General features: G+C 35.6%; 1 protein-coding gene across 1 annotated transcript; it reads right to left on the minus strand.

Moving 5' to 3' along the window:
- Window positions 1-3,520: 3,520 nt before the first annotated feature.
- LOC583006 lies at window positions 3,521-12,038 on the minus strand. The gene is made up of 4 exons (XM_782934.5): window positions 11,272-12,038; window positions 5,418-5,624; window positions 4,428-4,794; window positions 3,521-4,007 (listed from the first exon to the last, which is right to left on the minus strand). Exons 1-4 carry the CDS (start codon window positions 11,849-11,851, stop codon window positions 3,626-3,628), a joined length of 1,536 nt encoding a protein of 511 aa, XP_788027.2. The 5' UTR covers window positions 11,852-12,038; the 3' UTR covers window positions 3,521-3,625.
- Window positions 12,039-13,148: the final 1,110 nt, after the last annotated feature.

Genomic DNA, 13,148 nt, shown 5'->3' on the forward strand with positions numbered 1-13,148 from the left:
AATTTTAGTATATTTTACTAGATATTTACTTCTTATTTTTGAATATTTATTGTCTGCAAAGGGATCAATGAATGCCATTTGTTGATTTTTTGTTTTCGTTTCTTGTATTACTCTCATAATTTCGGTTCTTATAGCTAAGCGAAATAGAAGTGACTATACAGGCTCATTCGTCTAAACATATAGCGCAGCAGTTTTCGTGTTAGTTGGCAAAAGCGTTACATTCTTGTCCACTATATGTTTCGTACAGCAATTTGAGGTAGAGGGACTACAAGACTGAGACTATGGCTAGTATAGCTACAATCTATATAAGTACGTTTGAAATTAGTGACAAACAATTCCAAGTATATTTCGACATGATTTAGATAACATATGTGTGATGCTACATCATATATAGAGCTGTACCGCCAATGCTATGCAGTAAAGAGTTCCGTAATTTGTATTAATACAGCATATGGCCTACCGTAGACTTCGAGACCAAACAAAAATCCTTTTCGAGCCAAATTCCTTATCAACTCTCCAGGCCGAGTCTCGTTAGATGGAAACTATATTTGATCATGACCATTTAGGGAAAAAGTAATCTTAAACTATACGTTACGATAGGCCTACCTTATTTTGCTAGACTATAACAATGTCCTATTCTTACATCAAATTGTTCCATGTTTGTCCACATTTCCATTAGAATAATGTTTGAAGTATTATATTTTTATATTCTGTTTATACAAATGATTGGTATTAATTCAAAAACCTGCTTTTATTTTTTTTAATACGATATTAAAGGTAATGTGACCAATAGAAAAAAAAGCATTAATACCAGGGTATACTAGCACTTTTAGGCGCCTTGAGCACCATCAGGGGTGGATATAGATATAAATATTAGCTTTTTTCAAATTATGCGAAACGAGCAGTTCCACTAAGCAATGAACGTCACGCCAACATTCTATGTGAAATCCAGGGGGTAGTTTCTCGAAACCGTCATAACTACTTCTTGGATATCCTGTTGAAACGTGTGTTATGGAATTAACACGCGTTTTTATAAGATGTCCATGAACTTAGACTTTTGAGGGTGTCGAGAAACTGACTGTAATACACACATCGCACGAGAGAGGAAGGTGACTGCGTACGCTCGGGTGTACGTGCTTATTACAGACTTGCTCGTTTCGATGGTTAAAATGCCGATAACGAATGTGTTCGTGTGAGACGTCAATTGACATGCATGATGTCCGTATAAATGTCAGTCTTTGTAAGATATGGCAAAAATAAGGCACGGTCTCGAAGTTCCAGTTCAACTATACATCAGTTTGACACTTTATATCAATCCTATTTACACCGCGTTGTAATATCAGCATAATGCGTTCTTCCAAAGAAAAAAAATCCCTAAGATCGAAGTCACTGTTAGTTATTAGTTATCAAATGGATTAAGGATAAATTCAGATTAAGTTTGCTTGTACATGGTTAAACATATGACATGTTTATATACCACATAGACCTTTACACGTTACAGTGGGATTTATGTTGACTATACATCAGGGCTTTGAATAATAGCTTGCATGAGGTAGGTCTGAGAGCATGGACATTAATGAAAAGTGAACATGCCTTCATGCGCTGATTTTATGGTAGGGCAACTTGGGTAACTTATTGACATATAAGAAATACTGGGTCGTTATTCACAGGAGTTTGTTAAATATTGTGTGCCTGAAATGTAGGTGCTATATGTACAGGGTAAGCAATACAGTTTTGGTGTCATAAATTTCTTGCTGCAACGGCAAATCCCTTTTTTTTCGTTCATGATTCAATCCGTCTATAGCTCCTTGATATTAGTGCTCATTTAAACCTTTATGATATTTGCAGTGATATGGATTTTGGTTACAAGCAGAGAGTAATTGCATTTTCTTTGGGATTAAAATGAAATTATTTTTTTTCCTCATTTGTTTATCAGTTTTGTTTTGTTCTTATCATTAGAAATTTTAGACAGTGCTGTACAGTGATGCGCGCTCATGTAAAAAGCTAGCATGATGTGCATTTTGCCATAAGAGTAAACGTTCTTTCAAGCAAACTGATATTCTCTGCGTTACATGCTTCATTGTCTACATTTTAAATGTCCGATTGAATATATAAATTTGATTCTCACTACCAAAAAGCCTTTGGTTCCGTCTTCATTTCATACATAAAAACTATTTAAAAACTATTCATAAATAAACACGAACTATCTGTGGACATAATACATTTAAAAGAAAACTTCACCAAAAAACATTCCTATATTCTGTTTCTAAAGTTTGCAAATAAGTGCTATTATTGACTTATACAATCAAGTATGACCATCATTATCATTCAAGTATTATAACAATTTTATATAAATCAATAATATCACAGGACTCTAATTGTTAGGTAAATCAAATGTAAATGTGAGAAATAATAATGTGACTTTTTAAACTTAGGAATTTAGATCAAATCTTCCTCCTTTAGCAATTATTACAGAAAACAATATATTTTCTACTCATTATGCTTTCACTTAATACTAGATCCTGAAATTCGATAATAACACTAAATAAACGATATTGTCACAACAAAAATTTTGGCAAATTGTACGTATTATTCAATATTTGAAAATAAACTTTTAAAAATCAGTCACAAGGTTTATGGAAAACAGGATTGTATGAATGGTGACAATAACTTGGAATTACTGTTAAATTACTCCTGCTACTCATCATATGATAGTTTCTTTGATTTATTCCAGTCTGATATGAACTGCGATTTTTGTTACAGGCCTACTTTTTGTTTTGGGAAATGGACTTTAAATGTTTCCCACAGTAACGTTGACTATTTTTCCTAACACTTTGATTTTTCTGGAAACCTTTTGGAATAATTTTCTCATATTCTAAGCCAACATAAGAAACAATTCCTTTACAAAACGACACCCCTTCAATTACGTCAAAAGGGTAACTCGTTCCATAAAAATCACTTTAAAGTTCAAGCCTACTCAGTATGTTTTTGACCTTTACAAAATCAGTTTTTCTCATCATTCATGGTATGACGTGTGATAGAACTCATAGTTCAAGGTTTTCGAACATAAGATTGAGGCAACTCGCCGTTTCTAATTCGGGTTTACTGCTGATCGAATTACCTAGAAAACAATCGGTCGAGGGTTGATCCAACCTTTTGACAACCAGAATGTTTCATCATGCCTTTCTACGTTTTCGTGAAGTAGAGATATACAAAACCCACTTTTCAAGGGATATGATTAAGGATCACTTTATTGCTTACATGTTTACATCATTTCAATTAGAAATCGTATCTTGTCAAAACTCCTTTTACAGTTATCACTCGAGCATTATTAGAGAAAGGTAAAGTAAAGTTTTAAAAAGAAGGAATAAATTTGTCTAGCCCTTCAATATTAAGTACGTACCAAATAAAGCGTCATCGCAGGACATAAATTAACTTTAAAAATTCGTTGGATCTATAGTTTGTAATGCTCTTCTAAATCTCCAAGTTTAATTTTATTCAAAACTAAGGTAAACATTCGTAATCACCCCTGCTTTTGTTTTTCTTTACAGTGGGTGGCTATCAAAATGAGATTATGAATTATAAAAATACCCGTTTATCTGGACGTGCGCATCTTAAAGGAGTCCTACACGTGCTTACCCTCAGTCGGCGCTACAGGGGGTACCTTGGTCTCCCTCTGATTTTCAGCACATGCGCATTCGCGGACAATGAAGTCGGGCAATCTCATCATTTGGATGTCGCCATCTTCGTTGATCACGAGCGCGTCGAAATGGTCGGTGCGCGACGGACGGCATCTGCGCTCATCTCTTGACGATGGACGCCCATGGCCCTGCATAAGATTGACCATAAAGCTTTCGAAGGTCATGTTTGGTGCGAGACACGATCCGATGCAAACACTCGTTGTAAGTCTTCGAGGTGCAACCATCCAACTCCAACCCAGATCGGAGAATGAAACATCCATCGTCCGACGACAGCATCCCGGATACCCGGAGCATGTCACTGTGTTGCTGCAAATAACAAGAAGAATGGATCAAAAATAAACCCTTAAGTTGAATACGTGATTTTTTTTTTAGGACCATAATAAGTCTCGCTCTCTACGTTGAGACATAAAAGCATACTTTCCGATGGAGATAAATAAACAAAGTGACAATTCTTATTATAGGAAATAAGGATGAAGCCAGGCCTATTTGTTTTTTAAGGATGCAGTAAGGCATCATACCAGCATAGACATTATCACCGAAATGAAACAAATTGCATAGCTTTGTCAATTGATGGTATAGGCGTTCTTGGTTGCGACCCTAAAATTCAAGAGCTATTAATGGAAATTTTGACTTAAATTCGATCCAGAAGTTAGACTTATATTTTAGAGCTTTATCCGGGTGCTACATGTTCATTCAACCACATGATTTTAATTTGATTGTACCTACTTTGGTGGAGTGTCTTCTGTGGCGCGCAGTACTGTCCTTCGCTTCCGTAATTGTCTTTCCAGCACGTTGGCCTGTGTGGTACGCAATGTCGCTGTCGTCGTCGTCGATGAGGTCGTTGACGAATCCGTCCCATTGAATTCGATGTCGACCACCAGCACGGGAAGCATGTTGGACTCCATTGGGATGAAATTACTGGTGGTTGGTTGTCCGTTGTCATTGCTGATGACGGAGAGTTTGAGAAGGAGTGTGTTGTCTTCTTGGAGTGCGCGAGAAACGAGGGAAGAGCCTTGTGGGAGGGAAGCACTCTTCCATTTCCAAGGTATGTCGTAGGAGATGTTCTGGACAGAAATACTCTCTCTGTAGGCATCTGCAGAATAGCAAAAAGAAAATAATTAAGGAAAAAAAGAAATAATTAAATAAATAAATAAATAAATAATTAAATAAATAAACAATATATCAAGAATTATACAAAATACTGATAATACAAAATTATTCGTGTACATTTGTGATATAGATTTTTATGCTTGAGACTGAACTACCAAATTTCTCTCTTTGATTTTTAGGTTGACTTGAGGAATTGTTAATTGGAAATTGCTCTTCCTTAGAGGTTATATACATCTCTGGCATGCCTCTTGTAGACGAGGCGCCATTTTGATTGTGTCATTACACAAGCTTATCAAGACGAAAGCAATTTGGGTATATGCTAAAAGCCAAGGGTGCACTCTCCATTCTGTTCTCACTCTTCGTACGATTTTACTATCACATAGAAACCTGACAAAGTCCTACGTCAGTAAAACGTCTCGTGTACAACCGGCATTAGAATTTTAACTATTTCTTGCGTACAATTTTTGTTCTCCTTTTTTTGTTCTTCATTTTTCTTCTCTCTTTTTGTTTTGTTTAGGGGGGCTATACACATGATGGGGGGGGGGGGTGGTGCAATATCACACTGGTTATTTTTTTTTAGAGCGAAATTTTAGTTGATTCTCTTACATTCTCCTGATGTCGGGAATTTAGCTACGATAGTGACGTTGTGATGGACGGTTCTCTGACGGGGAGCAGGGAAACGGTTTCCCGCCGGCAAGAGGACGACCGCACCGCTGATAACGACGGCGTTGTTGTTAAGATCGGCGGGCAGTTCGAATCGGTAGCATTCATCGGTAAGGCCTGCTTCGTTCGGTCCTCCGCACTGAATACGGACTGTAGAGGTGAAAAAACACAATAATAAAGATGAAATTCATATAAAATCTGAAATCAAGAACTCGGGAAACTTCATCATATTCATTTAAAACATGGTGTATCCGGCAAAGTTAAGTATCGTTTTTATTATCATATTCAGCAAAGAAAATTCATTAAAGAAACAAAATAAAATGACACATCTTTGGGAAACGATGTTTAAAAAAAAAAAAGGTTGGGCTTAAGCTACTTAAAGAGTAAGATGGGAGTATCGTCCTAAAATGCAACTCCAATACAGAGCCAGGATGGGAAAACTTGATATACGTTTCATAGAATATATCTTTAAACTGATTGGTATTTGTATTTGCCTATAAATCATTTATTCCTAGTGTATTGCTGAAGAAAGAATTAAAATGTTCATCATCATTGCTTCCATATCATGAATGACGGCATTTATTTACCACACAATAAGATGGACTGTTTAACATTACATCTGAAATGAAATACGTAATGAAGTTAATTTATCTTTAATTTTGTTTCGGCTATTGTCTGGTGAGAAAACGTATATCATAACCAGTTGCGGACGTAGTACAAAGCAGAAAACAGAATACAGAACTCCTCTGAGTAGTACGGTATTACACTCAAGTGCCAAACCAAATTTGGCAACAAGTTTCATTTTACAACAAGCCAAACGAGTCACAAGTAATTCGATTTTTAACTTTACCCATAGGTGTCTTAAAAGACTTCAGCTGCCCCCCAAAAGTAATATATATCTATATGTATACGTGTTATAGTTCATTCAATATTCCACACACTGTGACGTATACGCCTTATTTAGAGCAGTTCTGGTTTAATGATAGTACAGGGTTGCATGGATCAGGAAGTTAACATTCCAACCTTCGAACTTCATCAATATGTCTATTATTTCTATGCAGCTACAAAAATCACTTAAAGAACAACTGTTTTCAAACAAATTGCTACATCAACCCTGACTTATTAATGTATTAATGGTTATTGTTGTTGTTGTTGTTCTTCTTCTTCCAGTTGTCGTATTATAGAGTGCCCGGATGAATAGTGCAAGTTGGTAAATGCTAGTATCACATTTATGACATTTAAAATACTAACTGATTTTATTCAAACTTTGATCAAGATTTACATTTGCACGTATACAATTGATTGTATTTTAGTGTTTTCCAAGATAAATCTTCTCAAATAATTTCGAATGTCAATTGCGATAAAACGACTTCATAAAGAAACTAATGTGGTATTTATTCACCAAACCACCAAACAACGGACGCATTTGGATTTGATTAATACCAACAGAAAAGTAAGAAGACATAATTCATGTAATCGAGATTCATCAAAACAAAGATGTTTTTACCTATGAGCCATATATGAAACATAACGATTTCACATTGCCCCAGTTTCTTTCGCATTGATGTCGGGATTTTGACAAATCCCTGTAATTCATGAATTTATGGAGTAGAATTATGATGGAAAATAAATGTTTAACTCATCACCTGGTGCTCGATCTCCACTCATATCCACATTTTATTAAAGAAATAAAAACACGGTAGGAAACATTAAACTATTTTAGAAAAAATACCATTATTAATATCCAACAAACTAAATGTCAACAAAAAGTACTAACGCTCGGTTATTGATGGTATCACGGACCTACTTTCTGAAAGGTATATTTCCGGAGAAGGAACCAAAAGACAAAACGCGTGTTCGCTTTTTTATTGAGGAACATAACTGTCATTTTGATCAATGTGTTTCACATGCTCTTTCTCGATCTGAAGACGCATGCCACCTGGTAAGATTCCCCGAAAATATTTCTTATTACGCCCTCTGAACTTCAGACAGGAACACAAGGTCAGACAGAGAGGACGATCGGTTGACAGAGAGAATGAGAGAAAGAGAGAGAGAAAGAGAGAGAAAGAGAAGGGGGTTGAGTCAACGGACAGAGAAAAAAAAGAGAGAGGGATATGGTGATAGAGAGAGAGAGAGAACAAAAGGGGAAGAGAGAGAGAGAGAGAGAGAGAGAGGGAGAGGGGTTCATGTCAAAGGACAGAGAAAAATAGAGATATAGAGAGATCTATATAAAAAGAGAGAGATGGTGATAGGGAGATAGAGAACGAAAGGGGAAGAGAGACAGGTGGAAAGAGAAAAAGAGATAGAAAGAGAGAAAAAGAGAAAAGGAGATAGAAAGAGAAAGAGAAGGAAAATTCGTGTAAAGCAATAGTATGCAAAATAATGGAAAATGGACATAATAGTCGAGTGACGAATTCAGATAGAAAATTTCATACAGGGATATATATATATATATATATATATATACAGATAAAGTGATAGAAAGAGAATAAGAAAGAGAAGTAACAAGTGAGATGTGTATACACAAAGCCATGTGGGGTAGAGGAACGCGAAATTGCCAGAGGCAAAACGGGTATCAGACTCAAACGAAAATGTAGGTGAAGTCTGGGAAGAATTAAAACATGTCAATTTTTATTTTTTTTGGACTCAGGATGGTCCTTTCTTTTAAGAGGACCCATTATAATAATCATTCATTAATTGTATTGGTCCGATGTATAAAATACATGAAAATTGTTTTGCTCACATCACTGATAGATCATAGTCTCACGTGCTGAATATTATATTTGCATTACAGAACCTTTAACTTATCGAAGATATAATTCTGTTTAAATCTTGTTTAATTAATATATTCTTAAATTATTAACTTATCCACAATATTTTGAGTAGTACGCTTATATCGGAGAAGAACAGAAATTAATGATACTTTTTTAAACGACAAATGGGAGAATTGTCATTTACTATTGCAGAGTATTATGGCCAAACATGTGTGTTTACAGCGTAGTAAATACACACCTTTTTTTTTATCTACATTCTATCCATACATGTACTTCAGGTGATTCTGTTTCCTACAAGTAAAATTAACTGACACAAATTACTGACAAAAAGCCAATTTCACATTCGCATAGATGTAGTGAATTCGTTATATCGAACACTACAGAGAGGTTCTGCGTACTTCGAACATAATTTCGATGGGATATGACAAGCATGTAGGGTATTGAAAATGGCCTTCATTTTATGTCTCGAAAGAAATATTTGCGATCATCGTACAAACTATGACAAATTATTTTGTATACTGTAAACAAAAATATTCCTGAAATAATTTGAGCATTTTACTGTTTCCATTCATCAATTTAACGCTTGCATACAATTTACAAACACTAAACTTTCATCACACTTTACTCGAAATGTACAACCTTTATTGGGTTTACAAAATGGTTAGTGAGTATCTGTTCAGGTCAGGATTTTACTTGTTTTTAAATCTATTCTTTGCAATTGGAATGATAGCATTTAAAACGCCTACTGGACATTTGCAATTAAAACAGTTGAGCAATAAATTAACCTATTATTCACTTATTTTCCATCAAACGTTCGTCAAATATCACGCTTTGAGATGGGAATTATTATTAATAAATCTTTTACCACTTGAATTTTGTCAAATTATATTACCTCATTAGTGTACTCCTAGAATTTGACACCATATTATAGTGTATGCCTATAGGGCTGTCTTGTGAAGCGGGATTCTTTTAACACAGAAGGAGACTTCTCTATATTTCCAGAAGACAGACTATGAATAAATGAATAAATAAATAATACATAAATAATTTTTTAAAATAAATGAATGCAAAAATAAATGAATAAATAAATGAAAGAATGAATAAATAAATGAATAAATATTTTTTTCCTTTAAATTTAAAACAGTCTATTCACATTTTTTCAGAGATTAATTGTGGAAGTGGAGCTTTTAAGACTTGATGTATCTATTCTTATAACTTTCGACGGCAGGACATGTATTTTTTTTAAAAACCTTCCTGACAAACAACATTTTAGACATTTCTTATATTTCATGCATAAAGGCCAAATAAAATTCGTTGCTTTTTTTGTATAATATAATTCAATGGTAAATATTACAGGTATTGTCATTTAGAATAATTGAGTGAAATAGAGTCAAATTTATTTCAAAACATGAATAAAACCTATAAGTTCATAAACCATACTACATCGTAATAACGATAATGATGAGGATAATGATGATGATGATGAGGAGGAGAATAAAGATGCGATGATGATATTGATAATAATAATAACATTGGATACATTTGTAGCACTATATAGCCATCATGCAAAGTGCTCGAGGAGCTTCAAAATTACCCCGGCTCTAAACTAAGCCAAGAATGTTTAAATACTTTAAAATTATCTAGAGAATAGTATTCTTAGGAATGGAGAGACTTTAATTTATTTTTTATCGAGAGTGCTTACAGAAAGGAGTTTCAATCCATCTTCCGAACTTGGAGGGGGCAACGCAATCATCTGAGTCTTCCCTTAGGATACACAACATTTCTAAACAACTTATTGCAGGGGAGCCCGCAACTTAAACGTCGATTATCTACTGACAAGATTGCGCCATTACATTAAGATAACCATTATTTGCCAAGACCTAAACATATACTGTACATGAATGCTTCTACACTTATCTACAACGTCTGTGCATACTGTCTTAAATTTAACAATGAATGGTACAAAATAATTATTTGCGAAGACCAAAAATAGGCACGAATTCTTCTTAACTCATCAGATTATGTCCTTTTACAAGAAAAAAAACGTTTAAAACAGATTATACCTTTTTGTTAACAATACAACAATGGACAATTTTGTTTGCGAAGACTTGAAATAGACATGAACGCTTCTAAACATTATCTGGGCTTTAAAAAAAATGTGGTGGCATTTTGCTGTTTATAACAATGATACATATATTTTATATTGGTATGGTACACCTGGATGCTATATTATGTATGAATAAAGTGTTACAAATGTTTAGGTCTTTGGTCGTAAATTATTCCAATAAAAGCTTTTGTTTATAGTGTCTAGACGAAACGGTATGATTGTTCCCCGGACAGTAGTTGCTCTTAAATCTTTCTTAATTTGCCTCTATACAAGGATTTTTACATGTAACAAGTTCCTGCCCTACATGTATGTTTTTTTTCTCTCCCTTTGCCGGGAAATGAAAATAATGAATATTTTTAAAAATGAAGAAATAGTTATTTTTTGACAGAATAAATCAATTGTATGATCGCGCAGTCTTATCGTAGGTGAAGTACAAGTTAATTAATTGCAATAATATTTCTTGTGCAAAGCAAGTCACAGACATCTTTCCTATATCATAAACTATAATCAAGTAGTAATGTTCACAAACCTTCATGTTATGTCGTCTGCTGGGTCTTGGTTTTGTGATCAAGTGATAAACTATGCTTTTCAAAATGTTATTCTCTCCAAATGTAAGGAAAACATAAAGATACAAAAGACGTTGATTTAGGAATTGTTGTTTTTTCAGTAAATTTAGTAAGATAGGAGAAAAGAGAGCAATATGAGGCGTTTCTACTTTTAACCAACTTAAATGTAACATCATCACATTATTTAGGAACAAACTCGCCTTCATTTTTTGTTGTTGCTATTTTGCAGTTACTTGTTTTCATGACGAATAAGATGAATCGACATATGATTAATCCAACTTTTGACCAACGAAATATAGAAAGAAACATCATCAAACGATTTAGGGACTAACTGGTCCTATAAAACTCACGTTCATCAGCAGTGAATGCTCTTCTACTTGGTCTCGGGTTACTTGGGAGTGTGGTAGCTTCGTCAGTCACTGCCTCCTCCTCCTCTTGAGATCTCTCAGGTTGTGTGGGTTGTTGAAATCTTGATGAATTCCTCTTCCTGGCATCAATGGTCTCAAGGAAAATCATGGTGATGGTTGGGCTAGTGACAACGGATCCTGATTTGATGATAGGTGGACGTACGACCACCTTTTCCTGGTCACCAGCACCATGGTCGGTTGAATGCTCTGGGCCTGAGTTGGGCGGGTTGTTGCTGGCATGTTTGCTGGCGATGAAGTTCTGGAACCAGTTTCCTGCGTTCTTGACTCGTGTGGCTGATGGTAGCTCAGGTGCTGGGTTGGGGATGAAGCCTGGAGTTCTGAACGGGTCCTGAGACCTTCGGCGACCTTCCGTCCCATATCGAAGATTCCCGAGGTGTCGACTGCTTCCCCGTGGCCTGGCGTAGGGGCGAGTGTTCCTCGAGCTTTCCACGATGCTGACGAACGTGGCGACGATGAGGACCGCTGCTACAAGAAGCTGACATGATCTCGACAACGTAGCCATCTCGATGAATACGAACTTGGATAAAGTCCACAAAACAACGGAGCGCGTACAATTTCAAGAAGCAAGAATATACAGCTAACAAGAGCAGCCTGGAACAACTAGCATGAGGAGGGGCAGCGCAAGCACTTGTCGGCAGTCCGACATAAACACACTGTCCTAGTATAACTCTCCATCGAATCATTTTATAGCTGGGTCGACCGGTGCTACTGCTGCTGCTGGAGTGTAGCATGAATAATAGTTAGTGAACAGGTGTAGAGTCTCCAGTGTGTCAGCTCAACGTCTACAGGTTGTGTTTCGTTCCGCGATTGCCGATATCAAATAAGAAGTTAATCCTGATGACATGGTGAGACCTTATTTGTGACGTCATTCACTTTCTCTTGCTCACTGACCAATCGGATTCCTTCTTTAACAATCTTCCCGGGTTCCTTCGTTTTTAATACTTGTATTACTCTTCCTTACCCCCTTCGGTCTCGAAATAGAAGAAACACGATAGAATCTTGATTTAAAAGACATGACTTTTTATGAAAACGATGTTAACTATTCGTTTTTTTATGTTCGATAGCGAGCTACTTTGCATTGTACAATATTTGTCTTGTTATTAGAGTTTCTTGAATTAATTACTGTCACGATTTCTTATAAATAACGTGACTATACCGACGATGGTGTTCACTGATGTAAGAATATGATATACATTAGGTGTCGAATAAATTATTGACTCTGTTTATTAGTGTCTAACTCCCAGTTCAAAGATATACTTATATTAGTCATACTATAGCGATAAAAGTTGAGTTGTTATTTTGTTGTCAAAGATCATATTTTATAGGAAAAAGATTTATCTATTTAAAAAATAGCTTACAGTTGGATGCATTTATATTTTTCACCGTTTGTAAAGTTGCAAAAGTTACCACAATGAGGAAATGTTTTCTTTTTGAATGTGGTAACAATTTTACTTTGTTAAATGTCTTCACACTTTTGTAGCTGAAAGTACGCAGGGTGTGGCGGGGATAATGTTTCCCTGTTGTGTATTATGCGCACCATCTCCACTCTCTTAGGAGTATTTCTAAAGTCGATTTCTGCTCTCTTCACGCGCATACAGCACAGTAATGGCATACTGACGGTCGTAAAAGACGTTTACCTTTCCTATCAGGTACCCACCTTCTCGTTGGGAAAGTAAGGGTTTGCAAAATGGAGTCAGACATTTGAAGTCTTGCCAAAGAATGCTATGCCCCGAGTCGGGCCCGAACTTGAACCAGTTTATTCATAGTCCGCTCTTGAAGTCGTGAACTCAATAGATCGA

The sequence above is a fragment of the Strongylocentrotus purpuratus genome, unplaced genomic scaffold (genome assembly GCF_000002235.5).
Source record: "Strongylocentrotus purpuratus isolate Spur 01 unplaced genomic scaffold, Spur_5.0 spur5_scaffold_3, whole genome shotgun sequence".
Classification (NCBI taxonomy): domain Eukaryota; kingdom Metazoa; phylum Echinodermata; class Echinoidea; order Camarodonta; family Strongylocentrotidae; genus Strongylocentrotus; species Strongylocentrotus purpuratus.

Excerpts from the sequence above, each read along its gene's own strand:
- LOC583006 (XM_782934.5), bottom strand. The coding sequence starts at position 11,851 with ATGGCTACGTTGTCGAGATCATGTCAGCTTCTTGTAGCAGCGGTCCTC. Across the intron at positions 5,625-11,271 it reads AGCATTCACTGCTGATGAAC|TCCGTATTCAGTGCGGAGGA; the intron begins GTGAGTTTTATA and ends TCACCTCTACAG. Across the intron at positions 4,008-4,427 it reads ACAGAAGACACTCCACCAAA|CAACACAGTGACATGCTCCG; the intron begins GTAGGTACAATC and ends TGTTATTTGCAG.